Here is a 9,837-nt window from a genome sequence, read left to right on the forward strand (position 1 = left end):
GAAACGTGATAGAGAGCTTGCTGGTTTTCAAACCAGACTCTGTTACAAAAGCATAAAAAATAAAAGATTTTCAACATAGTTCATTGGCTTTTGATTATAAATTTAAGCTTTTTTCAGCAAACAAAATTGTTAATCTATTTTTTTCAGACGAAATAATCGAAATCTCTGGTTTTTCTCTATCAAGCCAAGAGGAATCCGTGGTAGCAAAATCCCACTGCAAATTTGATTTAACCTTTTAGTTTAGCGAACCCCCCAGAGACACAACATGTGTTGATGAAAGAAGAACAAAAAAACCCTTGCTACTGTGAACTCGTTATTCTGTGACCACAATTATGAATAATCTGCAATAAAATAAAAAAGAAAAAAGCTAGGGTCCCAGGAAAAATCCGCAGAAAAGACAAGAAGAGGAAAAAAGGAAGTTTAGCAGTGTGGTATTGGTTGGTAGAGTTGTCTTGGGCATTAAGTATCTGACTTGACCAGTCGCTGTCAGTGACAGTGACCACAAAATCCAACCCAAGAAACAGGTAAACAGTAGTTCGTGTGACAAAAATATCTATCCAACAACGCGGTCCCAACACACAAACACTGTTCCCCAAGAATCAACCATCCCCAGTTGTAACTAACCAACGTAACTGCCACGAAACAAACCAACCTCAACCTCAACCTCAAATATTAATCAAAGTCGGCACTCTCACAGTCACACTTTCACTGTGCAATGGCCCTTCTTTGCCACCGCCATTCCTCCACCCTCCACCGCCCTCGCACCCTTTTAATAACCCCTTTCTTACCCTCCAAACTGCACTCTAAACCTCTCTTATTATTCCTTAATTTCTCTTCACAATGAACCCCACCGATGACAACTCTCCCAAGCCCTTGGAGGTTCTGCAGATGAACCCGGTTCCGCCCTTTTTGTCCAAGACCTTCGACCTCGTCGATGACCCCACTCTCGACCCCATCATCTCCTGGGGCCCCTCCGGCTTTAGCTTCGTCGTCTGGGACCCTCTCGAGTTCGCCAGAGTCGTCTTGCCGCGACATTTCAAGCACAACAACTTCTCCAGTTTCGTTCGCCAGCTTAATACTTATGTGGGTATCCTCCCTCTGCTTTCGTTCGGCCTCAAAATGGCTGCTTCCCTTTTATCTCTTTGTAACTCTTCTTTTGCTTTTGCCTTTTGGGTCCTTATGTAACTTACTTTTGCTGTTTTCTTTGGGTGTTTTTGTAATTTGGGTTTAGATTGACTTCTTGTATGTACTTTGATTGGACAAGTTGATGTATCCACTGGGGTGTGAGAATGTATATAAAGTTGAAATTTTGACGTTTTTTTTTTTTTTTTTTTTTTTTTTTTTATGGTGTGTTCTGTTTCTTAAATAGGTAGTATGGTTTCTTAGCTTGCTTGCACGAATTTTTTGAATGCGTGCGAGTTTGTAATGGTTGAGTGTGTAGTGTATTTGTGCGGGGAGAGAGAGTGAAGCTTTGTTTTGTGTAAGACCATGTTTTGTTTTGTTTTGTTCCAAACCCTGATCGCAGTGGAAAGTGTTCGTATAGTGAGACCATTTCTGTTTTTTATAAGTTTGTTTCTGAGTACTTCATTAGATAGTACTTGGAAGAAAACAAAAAAATGGGAACATCGTCTCCTACTGTTTGCATTTTGGTTTAGAAAACCTCTCCTTGCTTTAGAAACAATTTGCAACTTCGAAGATTTTGGATGAGAAATTGAATTCTTGGTCATCTCAAATTGATTGGAAACCAGTTCTCAAAACAGAAAGTGAAAAGAATCAAATTATCCCTTGGTTTCTTTGCTTGTGTTTTCTCCTTTGTTAAAGGCAGAGTTAAGATTGTTGGGCACTTCCAATCTAATTGACAAGTAGAGGAACAAAGAGAGAAAAAGGAAACAAATGTAGTTATAATAGGTAATGTGACGTGATAGAGATACTGACAGAAAGACGTTAATGAGGTGAATGAAACAATGGAGTGTTGGCATATCATGACTCTGATATTTTAGTCTACTGGATCTGCTATTGCAATTGCTGCTATCTTGAGATGTATTGTTGTGAGTCTTGTGTGTTACTTTGAGTTATGCTTATTACTGTTACTTTTGGAATTGAGTAATATGAGTATGGTTTGGATTTTTACTCAAGGCATTGTAGTTAGGATTGAGACTTGAGAGATTACCACTACTACTACTACTGGAAGTGACAACAGGAGAGAAATATTCTCCCTCTCTAGAAGGGATTTCATCTTCCACAGGTAGTTCTCTAGATGTGTGTGAATGAATTTATAGAATGCATTCTCCAATATAGCTTCCTCTCTCTGTCAGCTGATAGTGCCTAAAACTTTTGGTGTACCTAAACCATATGTATATCTTGTTTTCCCTTGCTAATGTTTATTCCATTTTCCCCCTCATTCTTGTCTTGGGGCCTTCTGCTTCTGCTCCATACATTCTCAGGTAACTTGGTGTTTGTCTCCAGGGATTCCGCAAGATTGACACAGACAAGTGGGAGTTTTTCAATGAAGCATTCCAGAGATCGAAGAAGCACTTGCTGAAGAACATACAAAGACGTAGATCACCACAACAATCCCAGCAGGTTGGTAACTATATTGGAATCGGAGCTTGTACCACTGAGGCAGGGAGGTCTGAGGTTGAGGTTGAGATAGAAAAGCTTAGGAAAGAAAGGACTATGTTGATGGAAGAGGTGGTTGATTTGCAGCAAGAGCAACGAAGAACCGCTAACCGTGCAGGAGAAGTGAATCAAAGGCTCCAATCTGCAGAACAAAGGCAGAAACAAATGGTTTCTTTCCTGGCCAAGTTGATCCAAAACCCAGCCTTTTTAGCACGCCTTAGGCAAAAGAAGGAACAGAGAGAAATAGATTCTCCAAGAGTGGTAAGAAAGTTTGTGAAGCAGCACCAACATGAAACTGGAACACCAGAAACCCTCCAAGAAGGACAGATAGTGAGGTACCACCAACCTGATTGGACAAATATAAGCATGTCTTCTGAAACTCCAAAACTAAGTCCAGTTTCCATTGAACAGTCTCCTCACTACCTTTCACAGGGTTTGGCAGGAGAAATGAGTGGAGCTGCACAACATCTCACTGCTCAAATTCAGAATATTGTAACAGATGATTTGGCTGCAGAAATGATGATTGGAGAAGGATCATCTGAAGATCCCCTTTTCAAAGGGAAGAGTGTTATGAGTCCTATGAGTCCAAGTTTAGAACTTCCTGCAGATTATTTTACTTCCTTCCCAGAGGTTCTGACCCAGGAGAAAGGCTTTCAAGATTTTTCTGCTCTTGGAGCTGAAGACATCATCAAGCTTGAAGATATATGGGATTCTGGCCTCAATCTCAGTGGTGCTGGTTCAAGCTGTGGGAATGAACTGTGGGGCAATCCTATGAATTATGAACATGTTCCAGAGTTTGGAGTAACAAGTGGCATGTCTGAATCAGACATCTGGGATATTGGTGGCTCTGGAAGTTTGGGAATTGATAAGTGGCCAGGTGATGAACATGAACCTTCTTCTATTGGTGAAGTAGATGAGCCAAAAGAAGATAGGCCTCAGTGTCTTGATCCATAGGGCTTCATCTGCACCTGCACTTGTTGCCCTTTGGGTGCTTGCTATGTTAATGGTTGCTCGGGGTCATATTTTTGAGTCATTTGATTTTATGAACTGAATTCATTATCCTGCTTTTATTCCTTGTTTGCTTTCAATTCTTTATTCTTTTCACATTATTTCTCTAATTGTCCATAATTTTTTGTCTATGTAAACTCTCATTGTGTAAGCATTGACAACTTCCATATTCAAGTAAAATATACTTTTTGTTTTCACCTGATGCTTGATTCAAGCAAATACTCATACGATACAAGGCAGGTTCATCAAACATTCACTGATTATTCATTTTATGCTTCTCAAATTTTTATTTTACTTTTTATTTAGTTAGTCTGTTACTAATATTCTGCTAAGATTATTTAAATTTGTTAAGTGTTTTTATTAGATTAGTATTTTATTTTTATGCCACGTGTTAAATTACTAATTTTATATAGTTAAAATTTTTAATATATAAATTATAAATTATATTATACCCTGTACTTAAACCAGTGCAATTTACACAATAACATTTATTTTATATAACTAAAATTTACAGTTATGTTTTTTTGTAAATAATTTTCCCATATAATTTCTGTTATATATTTACAATAAATAATTAATATTACGATAGAATTTTAGCTACTTAATTTTATCGATTTGTTCATTTCTTCTAACAAATATTAAAATTAAATTTCAAAATAAAGATCAAATTAAAAAAAAAATGAGACATGAAAATTCTTTATTTTTAAAAACGCTCTTATTATTTAAAATACTTATTCTAATTAATTATATATATATATATATATATATATATATATAATTAATTAATTACACGAGAAATATCTAATTTGATACTAATAAAATAAATCTAATTAAAAACACATTGGAAAGAGAAAAAATGAGACTCGGTAAAAATTGTCATTCGAATTTTTAAAAAAATTGCAATTTTTGTCTCCTCTTAATTCGTTTTCGTTCTTTTATTATTACAATTTTATTTTAGTATTCACGCTTTGGAGAATCTACAATTTTGATTAATTTCAAATTTATTTGATTTTATTTCTTTCGATTTGGATGAATTGAGTCCTAATATTAACACATTTATCGAAACTGCCATTAAGATTAAAATATAAAAAAAAATAAACAAACAAAATTAAAGAATTGACTAAAATTAGGATTTGTCTAAAATCTGAAACTAAATACAAGGAAAAAAATAGAACTAAAATAATTGAATCGAAACATTTATAATGAACTTTTAATTCAGACTAAAATTACAATCTCACCTAATTCTTAAAAACATTCACCATTTAAAATGATGATTCAAGTTGATAATTGAATGTTGGAAAATTTGATGTTTCAACAACGAGCACGATATATAACAAAAAGGAATGCGAATGATAATTTAAAAGTGAATTTGAAAAGAAAAAAAAAATGTTCAAATAATAATATTAGAATCACTTTTGAAGAAAATATGCAACTAAAATTTTGGGGAAAAAAAAATTAGCTTCTAATTGGATTTATTTTGGCCAATATGATATTGTTTGACACGAATAATGGAAACTAAAAATATACTACCACAAATTGAGTTTAACCACCAACTAAACAGATTCATAGTTTTATATAAAAGATCTAGTTTTCCTCATAACAAATTTTATCTACTGCAACGTACTTTCATCCACTGCAAACAATACTCAAACATTACTTACGGAGAAGCGCTACAAACAGTAAAATAATACGATCCAACATTTCGTCAAATAGAAAAGGAAGACAATAGAAGCTCCGACACATGATTTCACAAACTAGATAATCAAGGGCAGCATTTCAATTAGGCAAAATATGAAGGAAAAAAATACAGTGAATAAAATGATGACAAAATCCCCCGAACAGGGGAACATGAATATTCATGACACCCAAAAACATGCAGATTAATATAATATGACCTACAATTGTTCACTTTATAATCAGATCCAGAGAAGGACAACAGGTGTAATTTATAAGTATTAAGAATCTTCCTTCTGCCTTTTTGGAGCATTTTCTCCATCCTTATCATTTTTCCGCTTGGCTTCTCGGCGCTCTCTCTTGACTCCTTTTGCTTTGTAAGGTAAAGCAGTTTCTCCAACCTAAGCAATCACAAATTGTTGCAGTTGGTTATGTATATCTTTCAGACAGAACAAGAAAAGTAACATGACAAGGCAACGTTCAAAAATTTTCCAAACGGAGCTAATTTATAACAGTTGATGCAACGAAAATAGTCTATATTACCTTCTGATCTGGAATATAAATACTTCCGATCTTTCCTTTTAATTCATCCCTTTTAACATTCTTCTCCTGTGAGAGTGACAGAAAGTACAGAATTTAGGTACCCAGTTTCATATAGTAACAGATAAAGCAAATAGATCAGGGACATGTAGCCAACCTTTTTCTTCGGCTTCTCCCTTGATGTTTTCATTGATTCCTTCCTCAAACTTTCATTAGGAGGACGATGCCGGCGAATAACAAAATCCATGGAAGGGCCAACTTCTACCAATTCCATCCTTGGCACAACAGTGCCAGACTTTTTCAGCCGCAATGCACAGTGTGTAAAAAGCACCCGATTTGGAGAAAGGGCGGCACATACATATGCCCGGTCTACTCCGGCAAGATTTAGATTCTCCACAACCTGCACAATCCATCACATCATTTTGGTTAATAAAAGCAAAAGGCAAGTGTGATGCTGCAAAAGGCAAGTGTGATGCTGCAAGACCACAAAAAACAATGGCAACGCACCTCACCACGAAGAAGATCAAGCAAAACTTCCTTCAAATGTTTTAACTCGTCCACAGACTCAAATCCTTCTCCAATAAAAACAATAAAAGGTTTTGACCCTTCCTTAGGAGCCAACTTCTTATCATAACTAAAAGACTCCATGGGCTTAAAATTTTCAACGCCAACCTCCACTAAATCATAGATGTGATGATCATAAGTTCTCCCTATAACAAGGTTATCAGGCCGCTTCTTTGAGTGAGATCCATACTGCAAAAAATACAAACAAACCGACAAACCTTAATGTTTGGATGGAGAATTTAAAGAGAACAAATAAACTTTTAAGTAATTTAAAATCTCATACACAAATCAAATCAACTTGTTTGGAAATCAAATTTAAAGAATCTTTAAAACGATAGAAACTTTGGTAGGATATTTTTCCAAGCAAGATGAGAAAAATGTCAATTCAATTCAAACACCTAAAATGAAAGAATTATAGAGCGTTTGAATGTTGGATACATGCATTCTCCGTATTTTATACATCAAATCTCAAATTTATGCAGAAACTACAGTGTGCTGCATTGCTTTCCTAGGGGTTCTACACTTTGTTGACAATAAACTAGACAAGCAGTAAGAAAATCTGCATCTTTACACGATCTCAAAGAGAACAATCTTATCCCAAAACTGATGCAAACACCCTCTTTTTCCTCTATTTACACTTCTCTGAATTCTAAAAACTGATAATATTTACTTATTTGTTCTGTTAAACAATATTTTCACAGATGCAAATCATATCAGAAATTAAAACACATGTTCAGAACAAATGTGAAGAATTAGAAAACTAAATTGCCTTATTCACACAAAATATTTTAAAAATGAAAGATTTCAACTGGACTAATTAATCGAATCCTGGATATACAGGTCAAATATGCAGGTCAGTTTCATCACACACAGTGGTCTGATCCTGTTCGAGTGAAATTGCCTCGGGTGGAGGTACACGTGGTCTTAAGCCAAAAAACTCACAACCACTCAAAATTCATTTGAAATTTTGCAAACCCTACCCCCAAATACTACCTGAAGCCATATTACTTCGAATGCAACATATCCAGACTCTCCATTACTATCCTCACATACAAACATTTTTTTTTTTGCCTACAATTGTTTCTGATAAAAAAAATATAAAACCATGTATTACCATAACACAAAAACACAGACACGCCACTATATCTACTAATGACGGCTATCCTCCACATAAATAAACCCAAGTCATTTACATATTCTTAACCCTAACGGTACGGAGGGTAATTACCACAAATATGCTGCAATCGGTTTTGAGAGAAAAAAACTCGAGAGAAGTCTCGCCACCGGCCTCGAAGGGCTTTATGTTCTCATTCTTCCGGCTGTACTTGACGGCGTCGTGCTTTTTCAGGTGATAAATCTGCGCCAGCACGGCGTTCAGCACGCCGCTGGTCTTCGTTCCATGCAAGATCAGCGTTTTCTTCCCCGATTCCACCTGCAAAAATATTTTCCCGGAAAATGTGAGATTTTGTGGGAAAAGAAACGGAGAGAGAGGGAAAGAGAGGAAAAAATGGATGAATACTTACGAGCTTGGGGGCGCGCTTCTCGAGCTCCCGCTTGCCCTTGCGGGTCTTGGCGGTTTTGATTTCCAACATCGCAAGAAAAAAGAGAATATGCAGTTGTTGTCTACCACACTTTCACGTTTTAGGGTTTTGAAGAAGACGAGGGTTTTTGCCTTCCAATTTTATTTCTCTTCAACAAAACCCTCACTCATCCAATTTTCTTTCTCTATTGTCTTTTATCTCTTACTTTTTACTATTATTTTTTTAATTCCTAGGAAATTGGTAAACATACTTTTTACTATCACATATATATATATATATATATATATATATATGTATTTGTATTTCCTATTTGAAAGGAGTACAAATTTATTGTTATATTAATTAATATTAAAGAACACGCATTTTATTTTTTATATATATCTTATTGTATAATATATAAAAATAAGTAATATTTAATAAAAAATAAATAAATTCATGTATTTTTATTTTTGTTATGGTTTATAATTCAATAATATGTTTTTTAAGTAAATTCTTTTTTTTTTCTTCCATCAATTGGAAGACATGTTGCACTATTATTTTTTGTTTTTATCTTTTCGCTAATATTATAATGATATATGTAAATATCAACAAATGTCTAAATACGATTTTTTATTTGTTGGAATTCATTTATAAACTTTGAAGAAACACTGGCTACAGATGGAGGATATAAATTGTTTTTACGGAATCAAACATATTTTGCGGAGACTTCAAAAACATTTTGATACTTTATGTAGTTGTCTTTCTTTTCTTAGATTGTTGTCATCCCACACCAAATAAGGGTATTTTACAGAAAATATTTCAACGCTCCAGTTAACATATTAATGAATACATAAATATTTTTCTTATTTAATCTGTTATTTATATTATTATATTTTGTAAAATTTTACTTAAATAGATTTGACTAAGAGGCCCAATTACCTATGGAGTCTTATTGCATGTGGATTTGATAATCTGGTAAGCCCAATTTATGTGGACTTAATACACCATTTATGTAACATCCATATTTTTAATAAATTATATTATTTATTTTATCTTTATTTTAAATATAAAAGTTAAAAAATTCTATGTTTTTGTTAGTGTTTTGTATTATATATATTGAGAAAAAATTAAGTAATTTTTAAGAAACATTAAGAATAAATAAAATAAAAATAATAATAAATGACTACAATAATATATATATATATATATATATATTATAAAAAAATAAGTTACTAATATATAGATATATAAGTTTAAAAAATAAAATAAAGGAATCTGATAATGTTAAATCTAAGAGATAAGAAAAAAAAAAGAAATTAAGTAAAAAAAAGAAGATAAGAATATAAGAACATGAAAATAAATAGTGATAAGATTGCATTTAATGCATGCAATTATCACTTTGAACCTAAGTATGTTGGAATGTGATAGGAAAGAGTAAAAGATAGGAGGAAATGGTGATTACATAAGAAAAGAAAAGAAAAGAAGGCACGAGATTTATCTATTCATTAATGAAGATAATCTTTGCATTAATTAAATGTGTACATGATTTGGTAGTAAAAAGATGGAATGAAAGAGAAAAATGTAGAAAGAATGAAGGGAAAGGTGAATTACATGTAGGGATGGCAACAGGGCGGGGGGCGGGGACGGGTTTCATTATCTCATACCCATCCCTGTAAAAAAAAATTATCCTCATCCACATCCTAAACCCAACGGGTATCAAATTTTTGTCTCATCCTCATCCCCACCGAGTAACGAGTATAATCTTGTACCCATACCCGTACCCATTTTCTTACTACTTTAATATTAATTTTAATTATTTTTTATAAAATAATTAAAATAACGGTAAAGGAAACATAATATTATCAAATATTCAATATTAGGAAGATGATTGTTTCTTCGATATAAAATACTA

General features: G+C 33.7%; 2 protein-coding genes across 2 annotated transcripts; one reads left to right on the plus strand and one right to left on the minus strand.

Moving 5' to 3' along the window:
* Window positions 1-593: 593 nt before the first annotated feature.
* Window positions 594-3,827, plus strand: LOC114191499 (heat stress transcription factor A-3). The gene is made up of 2 exons (XM_028080688.1): window positions 594-1,083; window positions 2,467-3,827. The coding sequence occupies exons 1-2, from the start codon at window positions 841-843 to the stop codon at window positions 3,571-3,573; spliced, it is 1,350 nt and encodes a 449-aa protein (XP_027936489.1). The 5' UTR covers window positions 594-840; the 3' UTR covers window positions 3,574-3,827.
* A 1,545-nt stretch (window positions 3,828-5,372) lies between these two features.
* On the minus strand, window positions 5,373-8,115 carry LOC114190002 (ribosome production factor 2 homolog). The gene is made up of 6 exons (XM_028078739.1): window positions 7,929-8,115; window positions 7,634-7,837; window positions 6,349-6,594; window positions 5,999-6,241; window positions 5,845-5,910; window positions 5,373-5,702 (listed from the first exon to the last, which is right to left on the minus strand). The coding sequence occupies exons 1-6, from the start codon at window positions 7,995-7,997 to the stop codon at window positions 5,583-5,585; spliced, it is 948 nt and encodes a 315-aa protein (XP_027934540.1). The 5' UTR covers window positions 7,998-8,115; the 3' UTR covers window positions 5,373-5,582.
* Between the last annotated feature and the right edge of the window lie 1,722 nt (window positions 8,116-9,837).

Source organism: Vigna unguiculata, chromosome 7 (assembly GCF_004118075.2).
Source record: "Vigna unguiculata cultivar IT97K-499-35 chromosome 7, ASM411807v1, whole genome shotgun sequence".
NCBI lineage: Eukaryota > Viridiplantae > Streptophyta > Magnoliopsida > Fabales > Fabaceae > Vigna > Vigna unguiculata.